Source organism: Parus major, chromosome 3, assembly GCF_001522545.3.
Source record: "Parus major isolate Abel chromosome 3, Parus_major1.1, whole genome shotgun sequence".
Lineage (NCBI taxonomy): Eukaryota > Metazoa > Chordata > Aves > Passeriformes > Paridae > Parus > Parus major.
The window spans coordinates 30,632,352-30,646,739 of NC_031770.1; the positions used below are offsets into that span (position 1 = coordinate 30,632,352).

General features: G+C 45.2%; 1 protein-coding gene and 1 long non-coding RNA gene across 4 annotated transcripts; one reads left to right on the plus strand and one right to left on the minus strand.

The window, feature by feature from the left end:
• Positions 1 to 548: 548 nt before the first annotated feature.
• CCDC167 (coiled-coil domain containing 167) lies at positions 549 to 14,116 on the plus strand. Of its 3 annotated transcripts, none has more exons than XM_015621736.2 (4): positions 549 to 634; positions 8,597 to 8,691; positions 11,131 to 11,183; positions 13,271 to 14,116. In XM_015621736.2, the coding sequence occupies exons 1-4, from the start codon at positions 596 to 598 to the stop codon at positions 13,372 to 13,374; spliced, it is 291 nt and encodes a 96-aa protein (XP_015477222.1). In that variant the 5' UTR covers positions 549 to 595; the 3' UTR covers positions 13,375 to 14,116. The 3 variants fall into 3 exon arrangements, with proteins under 3 accessions (XP_015477222.1, XP_033368470.1, XP_033368469.1); XM_033512579.1 differs by lacking the exon at positions 549 to 634 and adding an exon at positions 981 to 1,148 and having other exon boundaries at positions 13,252 to 14,116; XM_033512578.1 differs by lacking the exon at positions 549 to 634 and adding an exon at positions 1,059 to 1,148.
• Positions 1,579 to 8,597, minus strand: LOC107201843. Its single transcript, XR_004496301.1, has 2 exons — positions 4,786 to 8,597; positions 1,579 to 4,468 (listed from the first exon to the last, which is right to left on the minus strand). It is a non-coding gene; the product is annotated as an uncharacterized LOC107201843 (long non-coding RNA).
• Positions 14,117 to 14,388: the final 272 nt, after the last annotated feature.

Below are 14,388 nucleotides of genomic sequence, written 5' to 3' on the forward strand. Positions count from 1 at the left end.
AAAATTCCTCCTGATGTCCAAAAAATTTACCATTTATCACAAAGCAGCCGTTCTGGGTTTGTCTTGTGTTTCCGAGGTTGGCTTCTTCCCGAGTGATCCCCGACCCCCAGCGCAACAAGACCTGGTCCGGAGTGGCCAGGAATGCGCTGGCTCCACTTGCGGGAAGACCGACTGATCATTTCGGATCTGCCCAGACAGCACCCGAGGGAGCCGGGGTCTCTGAGCGGCGGAGAGGCAGGACCAAGCATGACCAAGAAGTTCCACCTCAGCTTCCCAGCCTGCTCATCCTCCCCCAGCCATGCCTCATCCGCTACCACTAGAGAGGGCAGAACAGGATGCAAGCAGCACTGGAACAACGCGAGAGGCACCGCTCTGGCTGCCGCTCGCCCTCGGCTGTGTCGGAACCACGCCGAGAGGGCCCCGGAGCCCGATCTAGGGCCAGACCCAAGGCGGCCCTCAGCGGCCCCATGGGCGCGGGCAGACAGCGCCGCCCGCCCCTCCCCCGCCCAACATGCCCCCAGCCCAGCGCGGCCCCGCACCGAGGCGGTGGCGCACGGTGCGTCCCTGCGCATGCGCGGCCGGGCGGGGCCGGACCATGGGCAGGCGGCGAGCGGGGCCGAGCGTGGCCCGGGAGGTGAGGGGGCCGTGGTGGCTGTTGTGGCAGGGCTGGCGGGCGGCTTGGAGCCGTGTTCTTACTCCCGGCCTTGAGCGACGGCTTGTGGTGTCCTTGCTCCTGCCGAGCGCTTGAGCCAATGCATTGAGGGGCGGTGGGTGTGTGTGTGCGTGCCCGTGGGGGTGCTGCGGCGGGCCGTGACCACCAGCCCTATTGTGTGTGTGCGACGCCGGAAGTCAGTAGTGTGTGCTTCTGCTTCTTGAGAGGAGACGAGTGGTAAACCGGCATGTGAGGGGCCTGTAAATCACTACGAGGAGAAAGGGGAAAGCCTGGGGTTTAAGAGTACCTCACTTCCAAAGCTACCTTTTTATTGTGGCTGGGTGTTTTATATCTCTCCCCCTCACTGAAGATTCCACCTGTGCCATGTGCTTGAGGATGACTGTTCTTGAGGCTGGAGCAGATGACCCACTGTGGTCCCTTCAAACCTTACCCATTGTGTGATTCTGTGATCTCGTGGGTGGCAGGAGGGCTGCTGGTGAGCTCTGTTGAAGCTTTGTATTTCTGTTAAAGAACCGAGTTGTGTTAGTTAAGGTCTCTCTGAAGCATATGTCTTTCTGGCACCTGCACTGAACAGTGCTGTGTGGACTCAAGTCTTTTCAAGTCTGTGGGTTTGGAGATACTGTGGGGACAGCAAATCCTGAACGTTCCTCACTGAATGGCTGAATTGGGGCAGAATTCATTCAGTGAATCTCACTGGTCACTTCTCTGCCCTGGAGTCCTTTCAGGTGAGAACATGCACAACAGACCAAGGTAACGAGAATGGAAAGGCCAGGGAGATGGCAGGGCGTGTCAAACACGTGTCATCAGCTAGTAACATAAAATTGAGAGTCACAGAATCCTTAGGGCTGGAAGGGACCTCTGGATATCATCTTGTTATAAAGGAAATTAGAATTTTGACAACTAGGTCCTTTGAGTTAATAACAGTTTAATTAAAAATGAATACAATTTAGTAAATTGAATAGTAATTTGGTATAAAAGAATACAGGATAGTAAAATAATACAATTTAGAAAAAAATTACAATTTATATATATAATTTGCCAGTAATTAAGTATGATTAAAGCATAAGCAACACCGACCAGGGTACTGAGGCTTCCCACCCTACCTCATGTACAAAACAAAGCACTTCAAGCTAAACTTATATACTGTATGCTTATACATATTCATAAATGTTTCCCATAAGTTTCCTCCTATTTAAAATTTTTCTGACTTTACATTACTTTTCTTCATGGCGCATGCCTCACTTGTTGTTAGGGGGTCTTCAGTCTTCTTTTGGTGGTTTTTTGGAGAAGGCTTCTCCTCTTCCTCATTGTCCTTTGGATAACCTTACAGGTTTGCGTGTGTGTACTAAGCATTGTGTTATGTAAGTCTACTAATTAGTCATATATTTACTGATCTTTAGGCCCGATGCCTAAAGTTGTTCTAATTTTGTCCATCTCAAGGCCGTTTTTGTCTTGGGACATCACCTATCTTCCAAACTACATCCTGTACCTCAATTTTAACATGTAACATCTGAAAAGGGGTGCATCTGCCTTGTAACACTGATTCTTTTGATTGCTTCTAATAATGACTTTAATAACAGTTACAATTTAGTTAGCACAAATCAATTCCATTTATTACAATCTCATTCAACCCCCTTGCCAGGGCAGGGTCACCTAGAGCAGATCACACAGGAACATGACGAGGTAGATTTTGAATATTTCTGGAGAGGGAAACCCCACAACCCACCTGTTCCAGTGTTCTGCCACCTCCAGTATAAAAAAGTTTTTCCTCACATTGAGGTGGAACTTCTGTGTTTGGCACTGCTACTCATCCTGTCACTGGGCACCACTGAAAAGAGTTTTGCACCAACCTCTTCACACCCAGCTCTAGATATTTATATGTATTGATGGGATTCCCTCTCAACCTGCTGTGTGGAATGGGAGTTTGATTTATGGTTTTCTGGTGTGTTTCATTGGTTAGGTTTTCATTAGAGAAACACAGTTCTGGGCAGTCTAAACCACGTGTAACCACCAAAGGGAGTCCAGAGGGGTATGCTGACTGTCCACGTTTCCTATGATGAACCTACCAGAGAGAACTGAACAGTGATGGGGGTTGTTTTTTTGGTTGTTTTGTTTTGTTTGTTTGTTTGTTTTGTTGGGGTTTTTTTGTGGTTATTTTGTGGTTGTAGTTTGAGAGGTGGCAGACAGTAAGAGTTGAGATGGTAGGGCCTACTTTACAAAAAGAGAGGTGGCAAAATGGCTCAGCCTGTTAGGGACCTGCTGCTTACAGAATGAGAAGGGACTGATTTTACCTGCCACAGAAAATTCTTGCAAAGTGCTTGAGGACTTGTAGTAGCTTTAGATTAGGTTTTGGGGTTTTTTTAGAAGTTTTCATGATAGAACATACTAGTTTTGAAAGGATTGTAGAATTACTAGTTTTTGTGCGTTACAGGTGAAAATCTCTGTGCAAAGACACTACTACAAGATTAAATTCTTTCCATTTGCAGTGATGAGAACGCTCCTGAAGAGAGGTTAGAGAGGAAGAAAAAAACATCCCTTTACGCCAGAGGAAGAGAGGGCTGTGTTTCAGTTTGCATGACAACTAAGATACTTGATTCATAATTTAAAATTATTCTGTTCAGTATTACCTTCTGAGCTGTTATGATTGTAGAGAAAACTTTTCAAATGAGTCTTAATATGACATGATGCATGACTGGCTTTGAAAGGCCTCATCTAGGCAGTCATGCTTGTTTAACTGAAGTCATGATGCTAAATGAATGCAGTTTTTGATATGGGCACTTATCAGATTTGCTTGCACTTACAAATTGCAGATGTAATTGATATGATCTGTTTTAAATAGATATAAATGGGTCTCCGTAATGTTGTGGTGGTTTAAATTCATGCCACTTCTTTCATATAGCTCTAGTCTTTTGACAGGCAGCCCTGTTGACAATGTTGAGCTGCATAGGACTTGCTTGAGAAAACTCATCAGGAAAATGAAACTGGCAAGACCAGTCCATTTAGTAACAAAATACTTTAAATGTAATTAACTGAAGAGAGTGACATGGATGACCAAAGGTGTGGAGAACTTCTATGCAAGAACCTACCAAGCATTCCAAGTCCTTTTAAGCTGCAAAACATGACTGCAAGGGACACAATATCGTTCTATATCCTCTGCATGCTATTTGTAGCTTTAAACAAAGAATAACTATACACTGTCAATAGAAAGTTAGGGCTATCGAAAGCAGCAGCTGACCAGCTCAGAACAAACAGGAGGTTCTTCCCGTAACCTGCAGTGAAACTTCTTGCAAAGGATATTGTAACCATTAAGAATATACTTGCGGCTCAGACAACAACTGAAAAAAACCAAATCAGATAAGCAGAAAAGTGCTTAAATTAAAGGCAGTGCATGGGCAGCAAAATGTCAGGTGTGTTTCTAGAAAGCATTGTTACATGTGTTGCTGCTTCTGACAGGGCAATGGCTGAGCACTGTGTATAGAAGAGCATAAAGAATAGGGAAAAGACCGACACAGTTTATACTTACTTAAGCTGTTCTTGCAGAAGTTTTCGAAAATCTGGCTCGCATGTTCTGTGGTCACATCTGTGTGTGGGCCTGCAAAGCCACTGGTCTGTACTGAGGCAGGATGCGCTGACTAGTGAAATGGTCCCTGCAAGGCTGAAGGAGGAGGTGTAGGTAGGATTCAGCCTTTCCTCCTTTAGCAACATGCAGGGTTGTTCTTTAGGAGTCATCTTAGACTTTGCTGGTGGATCATCCTCTGCTGTGAATAGCTTGTCTGGTAAATATTTCCAAGCATGCTGTGGGTAGAATGTCTGAAATTATTTTCTAGTGTGCAAAATGATTCCAAGAACATGGAGAAAATGGAAGTGTGTCCATGAACAGCAAGTTAGCACTTGAATTTAAACAAAATTTGTCTCTGCTGGACTGATTTTAATAATCTAGCCAAATTTGTGGATGCAGGAGCCATTAATTCTTCTCTGAAAGAACGGCTCAAAAGTGCTGGCAGGTGACGAGGCACATAAAGACTGCTCAGGGGAGGGTTTTCAGCTTTGCCCCCACCTCTTCAGTTGGCTTTGATCTGTTTTATGGGGTCAGAAGATGAAAACCTCATTACCTAATGCTGTTGGATGTCAGCGTATGTGTGATATGGCTCTTTGCCAGTATCTTAATTAGGGAATTCATAAAAGCAGAGGGTGGTTGCCGGTTCTTGAAAAGCACTTTTAGCATTTCTGCAGAAAAGAAAGCTTTCATTAATTCACTGCAAATGTATTAAATGGGATCCAGCTCAATTCTATAAGCAAAGCTGCTTCTTTTTCCACTTTTCTGTTAGCCTTTATGTGAGCCATTTCAGGCTACCTGCCCAAGATGGTCCCAACAAATGGAATTTGTAATAAGCATGTACGTCAGTTTGGACTGAAATACATTCCAGGTCTCTCTGGTTTAAAAGGGTTTCTAGATCATGAGCAAGTCTTGCCAGAATTCAGCAAAAATAGCTGAATGCCTTCTCATATCTGTGGAGCAAAGGAAGCACATGGTCTTAGATGCCTGTATGCATCCAAAGCTACTGGGACTTGACTTTCTGGAGTGTCTTCTGAGGAGCTTCAGAAGGGCAGCTGTGTGTGCCCAGATCTGTGGCCTGGATGTGAAGCACATGTTTCACTCCCCCTTTTTAACTGGAACTACTTAAAGATGTTGCTGTGAATAAAGTCCTGTGACTCTGCTACCATCTGTGCGAACCTGAGGGGCTGTCATGTGAGCTTTCTGCTTCCTGCATTTCAACTCTGTCCCACAGGGTGCCCTTCAAGGAAAGGAGAGCTAAAAGGAGGAAGGGTTCATCTGTGCAATTTAGGAGATACTGTGCTGAGATTTCCACTGAAGAGATAAGGCAGTGTGAAGTTCAGGGGTTGTTCAGCAAAGCAGGCTTGGCTCTTTGTTTTCCTGCGGGCTTCCAGCGTGCCCAGGTATGTGCCCCAACTAACATCATGTATTATTTAGTACGAGGGAAAGCTTTCCATCCACAGCAAGCTCAGGTGGGCACCTGCTTCTAGGATTGGTCTCCTGGAGAACTAGCTGCAGCAGGGAATTATGGCAAAGCCCTGCAGATTTTCTTGTGCTACAATTTTACAGACTATGGCCCCCCTCTAGGAGTTTTCTCAGCAACCCAGAGAGTAATCAGTAGTTCTCAGGCATTACTCTTGTTTTCCCCCGTTTATTTTCTGTTTCCGTCTTTGTTTTGTCCTGCAGTGAAGAGTTACCTGGATGGCTGAGTTGCTGAGAAACTCCTGGCTTGCAGGAGCAGATCCTAAATGCCAAGCAAGACAATGGCATTGACATATCAAGACAGTGCTCTGCCCATAGTTTGGGTTGGTGTCTGAGGCTTCTTACTCTAATGAGCTGCCTTCAGGAGGCAATTATATTGTCTTAATTTATAAGTGGGGAAGCTGAGGCACAGTGAATGTGTAACATCTGTGAATCCTCACTCTTGTCCTTCCTTATAACCCCACAAAATCCAGGCTAGCCAGAAGAAAAGTAGTGAGATTCTGAAAGAAAAGTATTTTTCATGCAGCAATGAATTCATTGTGTTCATGTTCTTCCTGTTCCTCCTTTCCTCCTTCCTTGCTTTTTTTTTTTTTTTTTTTTTCCTGGTTATTTTTTATCCCTTGTGCCCCCAGGTCAGCACAGCTGATGGTGCAGTTCTGGGGCATGTGGTTTATTAGCAAATTATTGCTCTCCAGCAGGGGACCCTAACTTGGGTTTTGATTTAAGAGCAGTAAAACCAGTTGAAACTTTAAAGTATTATGTGGAATCTGGAGATTTTTAGTCGGCAGAAAGTAAAAGCACTGACAAAGCTGGGCAGAATATACTCTCTTGAAGTCTCTTGAAATGAGGGAAGTATGGGTAGAGAACATACTAGTGAGAGCAACTGCCAGCTGAGCAGGAGGAGCAGGCATGGAGGAGAGAATTGGAGTGCAGTAGCATGGATAATTTAGTGGTGGGGTTGGCAGCCAACTAAAGCTCTCATTAATTCATTAAGGTATTATTTAACATTATTTTTAAATGTATTTCCAGAGAAGCCATGGTTCACTGTAATAATTTAACAGGCTAAAGAGGAGCCAGGTAACACATGCTGAAGCATCTTTTCCTGTGTGTGCACATAAGGATTTCCAACAGCTAAGGGAGCAGAAACAGCCATTTGCAAATGGTAGGAACTGGTGAGGGAGATGGTAATTCTTAAATGTGACTGGACCAACACCCCACCTCTGCTGTACCACACCCTGCTATTAACTTGCTGATAAGTGTGGTCAGAGCTGGCCTGAGTGAGGTCTTTTCTTGGCCCTGAAGCAGACTGGGGCAGTGCATCACGCTGAGTTGTAGTGGATGACATAGTGATGAACAGCTGGTTAACAGCTGGAGGAGGACAGTTCTCCTCATCCAGGCAAACCCAAGCATTGCCAAACACAGAAGTGCTATTCCCCGAGCTTTGGGATCAGGTGATAATGCTTTGGTGCTTCCTCTGGGCTCAGGAAGCTGTGCATGTCCCTCTGGGGAGTTTGGCATCTTGAGCACTGGCAGAATTGCCTAATAACCCATGACTTTGAAATTGCTAATGATAAATCAAAGATTTGAGCCTTGTTATATGTGTCCCTCTCCCCAGCTCTGCTGTGCTCCTTCCAGACTATTTAACTGACTGGTTAAACTTCTTTTCATGGTCTGGTTTATGTCAAGCTTCTTCTCTCCCATCCCTCTTAGTTATAATGCCTGCCTGCCTTTCCTGAGCAGAAGGTGTGAGATTGTTAATGAACTCATTAACAGAAGCTGATCAGAACAGAGCTGATCCCAAAGCAGCAATAATTAATCACTACCTTTGATTTTGTTTCCCTTATTATACTTTATGAGTGTGTTTGTGCTCTGGGCTGCCTTTGAGGCTGGTGTCCAGGCAGCTCATTCCACCTTTACCCGGGACTGTGCTTAGCATGCGGTGTGTGAAGGCTCCCACCACAGGGAGGCCATGCTGCCAGCCTTAGCCTTTCCTGGAGAGCCAGGCACAGCGGAAGTGTTGGAAGAAGTAACTCAAAAGAAGGGTCATTGCCACCTTAGTGCACCGAGCCTGTTTTCTTTTAGGCTAGGTTGTTGTGTTCATATTGTCTGATTAATCTCAGTGTTTCCCTGCTGGAAGCAAGCTTGAAAGTCAGAAGTTTTTCTTGAGATGTCTACACTGTGGTTGCCAGGCAGAAGAGAGGAATGATTCCCAGAACTGTTGCCCATGGTAGGATTCCCTCCTGGGCAGTCTGCAAACATGGAAATCAACCCTCCTGTGCTTAGCTGTGGCACTACCCTCCACAGGAAGAGGCAGGGGTGGCTGCCAGGATACTTGATGATGACACAAGGAGACCACCAGTGTTTTTGTGCAGGGAAACATGTTGCTGCCAACACTTGCTATGGGTTGAAGGAGGCAGTGGCAAATGCTGTCTTGAGCATACTGTGCAGTCTCCTGTTGCTGTTGTAGATACAGTTGGGTAAAATAGATTGGAGGTATGCCTTTTTTCCCTCTTCATCCAATCAGACAGCTGAGGGTGCTTTGTAGATTTCTGCATCTATTCACAGTGCTAAATCAAGACCCTGTCCCTCAGGCTTGGTTTAGGCCAGTGTCTCTCTTTTTATCCTCTAATTGCATAAAGATACCTTAGATCAGACCTTTGCTTGTGGACCCACATGCAAAGAAACTAGAACAAGGTAGAACAGGATCAGATCCTAGCAAAAGGTTGCTGGCCAGCCACACAATAGGCAGTATCAATTGGCTGTGTCTAGGATGATGATGTTAGTTGTCTGGGCTAGAGTACTGGCTGAGCTGCCACCATCTGAATGGGAATGAGTCCTTGTAAGCTGGGAGAAGAAATTATGGTGACTGTTGTGGTGTTTTTCAGATTGATGGATTGGAGGAGAAGCTAGCACGCTGCAGACGGAGCATGGAAGAGGTGGATCTTAAACTGTGCAGGGAGAAGCTCAGCCCCGAAGGAAGGTATTGCTGACCATCTCCTTACACAGCTGTGTATATGCACTTCAGCTTAGCTGTCATCCTGCAGGTGGACCAAGCAAGGGCTCTTGAAGGGCTGGAAATGTGTGATTTCCCCATGACAAGACTCTCTTCCCACAGCTTGGAGCTTTCTTGGGGAACTTGTATCTATGAGAAGTGCAGTGATTATATATATATCTAGAGAGCTGTATCTTATTAACAGCCTGACTCTAATCTGTGCCACAAGCAGACAAGTAGCGGCTGAAACTTGCCAGTTTATTTGCAGACCTGGCTCCTGGCCTGTTATGAACCTGCTCTGAGTCTGGCAAAGGTTTTCTGCACACTGCTGCTAAAGCCCCACTGAAGCCACCTTCAGCTAAAGGTTCAGTCAGGGAGTTGTGCAGTGACTGCTATTGGGGGCCAAACCAGGCTGGGATCCAGCTGCAAAAGGCACTGAAGGAAAATACCTGTGTCTGTGTTGCTAATGTGTCTGGATGTAGATGCATTGACAAACTAGCTTTTCTTGGGAAAGAGGGGACAATTCCCCTGAAATCTGTGGCTGTTGTAGAGGCAGCAACTGTTGGCTTCTAGAGCTGGGACTCAGTCAAGGACTTTGGCCTGGATTTTGTAGCAGACACAGCCAGAACCTGCTATTTCTTATGAGCATGAAGCAAGAGATCTTAGATCTCCCAGCTGATTCTCAAATCTCTCTGCTTGAGGACATTTTTTTTCAGTCACTAGTATCCTACTGTTTTGCTCCTAGCAAAAAAAGGCTGGGAAGCTCAATCATAGGCCCAGGGAGTGTTCCTGATGGTCCTGATATTTGTTCTACAGTACTGTCTGGTAGAACCCCATTAGAAATCATCATAGCAACAGTAATGTCTCCCTCCCCTGATACTTACCAGGCTCAGTTTAACTTCTTTGTTAAACTCTCCTTTGCACTCCCCCTTCTTCCTTTAATGGAGTTTTATATCCCCATCCATATTTAGGCAGGGTCCTGTCTCTTCCCGTCCCTTATTTCTTTAGCTCCTCATCTCACCAATCCTTTTTTGACCCAAATTCTCCTTGTTTACTGTCTGTATTCTTTATCTGGTACTTAGGTGGCCAACAACCAAACCTACAGTTGTATTAACTTGACAGGATGGGTTATATGATGGTTTCTGTCTGAATTATAGGACCTAGAGCAACGAATTATGAATTAGGGTCCTTGGGGCCTTCTATGAATTTTACAGCTTTTATGGAACTAGAAACAGAACTTCCATTGTCCTATTCCAGACCCTTTGAACAACCCTGGAGGGAAGGTGCTGTGATCAAAATTACTGATTCAGTGCATAGCACACAAAGAGGAGCTCTGCTTTTCTACTTTGAAGTTCATTTGTCATGGTTTCTTCATGTCTCATTCTCAAAGATTCTTCCCTTGACTCTTTTCACAATTCTGCAAATTCCTAAGCAGCAGCTCAGTCATGTTGGTAAATCTGTTTTCTCACTTCCTCCTCCACCTTGCCTTTCCCCGGTTTTCTTTAAGAGCCCTTTCTTCTCCTGCTGCTCCTGACATAACCTGCTTTCTTGCACTCCCTTACACTTAATTATCTGTACACATACATTTGAATCTTTTTCCTCCTACAGGCTGTTGTTGCTGTGCCCCAAGGGGAACAACAAACTCTGTTACACTTGCTGCCTTCTCTGAACCAGGACATCATTTGTTAGTGCATGTTTATTTATGTGCATAGTGTCCTTACTGCCATACTGGAAACACTGCTGCTTTCAGGAATTTTATTTTGGGTTTATATTTTAAGCTGTATATGTAATCATGTTATGCAGTTTAAGACAAGGGCTGGGTTAGCCTGACTTAGTCTTTACTGTTATTAGTCTTTACTATGTATTATGATCTATAACTATTACTGTTATAGATCTTCACTCTAATGACAGGTAGTTTAAGTTGTTAGTACTGGGCTTGGATTCAGCTTGTTTTCTTGAGTTCACCAATTTCTGTAAATTTGTCACCTCTGACAAAGGGATCCCAGCTTCAAATGGTGAGAATTACTGTTCTAGCACTAAGCTTGATGTGGTGGAGGGGCGGGATCCTCCAGAGAGCATATAAGGACCCTTCTCCATACCATAGCAGCAGTGTCAGAACTTCCTTGCCTCACCTAGGGAGAACTAGAGTAGGGGACTGACCCAAGAGCCCTTTCTAGGTGTTTGCCTACACTACACTGAAAGGAGAGATAAGAAGTCATTTGGGGGAAGGAAAAAATAACCTAAAATGCTGCATCTCTTTCCTTGCACAGCTGGGTGTTTCTAAACTGTCGTGCTTCCAACAGGAAGGAGGGGCTTATCCTCTTAGCAGATATCCCCAGCAGTGGGGACAGTCTCTCTTCCATCATGTAAGCAAAGAAATAGGCTGTGTTGTGCCTCGCAGGTAATGAACTCCTCTTCTCATTACAGAAAGTCCCTGGAGAGAGAGCGAAACTTACTAATGACCAAAGCTGACAACTATGGTAAGAGCTTCATTAAAAATGGTCCCTCTGGGCAGGATGGGATCAGTGCTGCAGCTTGGCTTTGTCTTCAAGCTCCTGCTACCTCTGACTTCTGCCTTTGAATTTAGCTTCATCCAAAGGGAGATAGACTAATGGAAATGTAATCCGCATATTATAATAGGAGTCTGCATCCTCTTGCTTGAGCTGTACTTCCATAGGGAAAAACATAAGGATCAGCTAACAAAGGAGAGAAAATGTCCCCTCCACATACCCCAAATTACCAGTCTTCAGATAATCATAGCTAACAGGTTGGCTTGAGTAGCTTTTAACATCCCACCCCCCAATCATTTTTTTGTTTTCCCAGAAGCAGCAAGGCAAGTGCTATCAGAGGTGAAGCAAAGTATACCTTCCTTGGGGAAGGTTCTTACTGCATCAGTTTATGAGGCCACTCAGCACAAGAACATAGCAAATCACACTGATGTGCTTCTTGCCCTTCTAGAGCCAGGGTCTTTCCTTGGTACAAGTCCTGCTGTAGACAGTGAGAATGAAAGTCTCTCTGAGATACCACACCTGATAGCTCTTCCATTCCACTAGAGGTGCTGCTTTGCACATCTTCAGGCTCTTGGTATTGATTAGCGTGTTACCTGCTTGGCAGTACTCTGCAGCTGTGCAAGCAGCAGAGCTCATGGAAGGGAAAGAGGCACAAGTATTGTTTTAGGTGTAGAGTGTTGAAAGCTGGAGTATGGCCAGCAAATGTTAGATGACTGTTTCCAGAAGACTAACAGTTATTTTAAACAGACTGAAAGCTGTTCCCTAAGGGCCTACCACTAGAGACAGCAGAAGACTGAAAATTGCTGCCACCCTTTTACCAGCCAGCAGTCAGCCATCCCTGCTGGCATCAGCAGAGGAGTCGGACAGCAGCTCAGACAGCAGCAACAGCCTCACCTAACAGTGATATCACTGCTATGGCCTCTGATTAAATCTTTCCTTATTCCAGCTGATGCACTTGAGGCCATGGACTGCAACTGCTGACAATGGCATTATCAGCATCAGTTTAAGCTGGCAGTGCTGTGCATGAGATTATGTGACCCTGTCACCTATTCTGTGGCCTTTCAAATTCAAGCAGATTGCTCTGTGGTTTGCATGCGAATGCTTGTATTAGGTGAAGAATGGTGCAGAAAGAACAGCTAAAAGTCTCTTTTTGATTACCAGCACCACTTGGGGAACTGCTGGAGACCTCTTGTTCAAACTGTAGAGGCAGTAACCTGTGAAGTCTCTGCAGATGAACTCAGCAACAAAAGCAGTGTCTCTGAAGACAGTCCACACCCAACCTTGCCTGCCAAACAGTGCTGTTTGGCCATGCAGTGTCCAAGGCTGGAGGCCTCACTACTTGCCTGTACCAGCCAGCAAAGTTTTGTGGAACAGAACTAGCAGGAGTGGGGTTCTCATCTTTGGTAAAGGGAACCAAACAGAAATGGAGATCAGCAAGACTCCATACTTGAAGTAGCTAGTGTCTTCCTTTCCCTGCATCTGTGGTTCTTTGGTTGCTTTCCTTCACCCTGGTTTACCTGTCTCCAAAGAGTTTCAGACTCCAACAGAGTAAGAGTGTCCAGGCTCAGACCTTTTCCACACTGATCCTTCTGAGCTGTAAGGAAACACAGATTCTGCAATTCAAAGGTGGCCACAGTTGTATTTAAGTTTTAGCACTAGAAAGAAGCTACCAGGGCTGTTACATTTAGAAGATAGTAGAAAAATAGCTCTATGCCCTCCTGTCTCCTTCGTTCTCTTAGGGAACAAGCAGTTATTCTAATGACACGGTCCATCCTTAGTAGAGGCCTATAGCAGTGTCATTTGCTAACAGGCACTGGTCTGGCAGTGAAGTATTCCCAAGCACAGCTACCACAAGTGTCAGGATGAGAGCAAATGAAAAGGTTCCTGCTAGTTTGGCCAGTTACTTCCCATTCAGCACATCCCATAATTGGCGGCTTTGTGTACTGCTCCCAAAATTTTTGCCTGTGGCCAAGGTAGCTTTGTGCTTGTACGAGAGTTTTGAAAGGAGGTGTAGCTGCAACATGAAGAACCTTCACAGTCTTTTGTTTGTTTCCTAGAGAAAGAACTGAGTGTGCTTCATAAGAAAAATCGCAAGAATGCTGCCCTTGCTGTGGCCATGGCATTGCTGATTGCTCTTACTTACGCCTGCTGGACGATGTGATTGCACTCAAGAATTCCCCCTGCTGAACAAATGACTCCTGCAAGGAGCTCTTCCTCTACTCAGCACTGTGCCTCCCCCAAGGGTGAGGATCAGAATTTCAAATTACTGTTCTTGTTTATTGTCTCCAAGCCTTGTTGTAGGGAAGATTTTTCTCTGCAAATTGAGGAGGACAGGGAACAAACCAGAAATCACAGCACACTTGCTCTTGGTAATCAGGTCAAGCAGAGCTCAGGGTGGTGCCATCTTAGCCAAAACACAGTCAGGACCATCCAGCCTGATCCAGGAAGGCAATACATTCTCCCTTTTGAAGAGGACCTTTGTGATTGCAGACAGGTGCTTTCTGCCCAGCCCAGGTGGAATATACACCTTGGCTCCTGTGACACAGTCATAAACTGAGGGGACCAAGCTATTGATTCAAAGGGCAATCTGTAGGTACCACGATTTTATATGTTCCCAGAGCTGAGCTAAAGATGCTTCGTCCACCACTCTGACTTCCAGGACCAAAGGAAGCCTACCTCCACAAAAACAGATGGGATGTCAGTATCTCTGCAAGTGGGTAGCATCCACATTGATATCAGGGTGCTTGGGCTGTGAGATGATCTGCCTACCTCTCCAGTGCATCAGAGCTTAATAACCATTTTGTGCCTTTGAGAATCAGCATTTGCAGAAGACAATTTACTATCAACCCCCAGAGATATAAGTGCTTCTGTAGAGCTTTAAATAAAATAATTTGACCCTTTAATTACCTGTTTTGTATATTTGGTTGGGTTTTTTTTTCCCCCTGTTCTGTCCTGTTTCTCAGACACTGCTTTATTCTCATCCTGCTATCTCCCCACTGCCACACATTGCACCATGGTAAGCCTAGACTAGGTTAGGCACTTAACCCCCTGGTCAGTGAGCTCTCAATAGTGGGTTACTGATCTGTTTGCAGCCTGGAATGTACTTTGAGTGGAACAAGAGCCTACCCATCCATCAGGAGTGCCAGAGACTGTCCCCTGTAATGCCCTCTTGTTC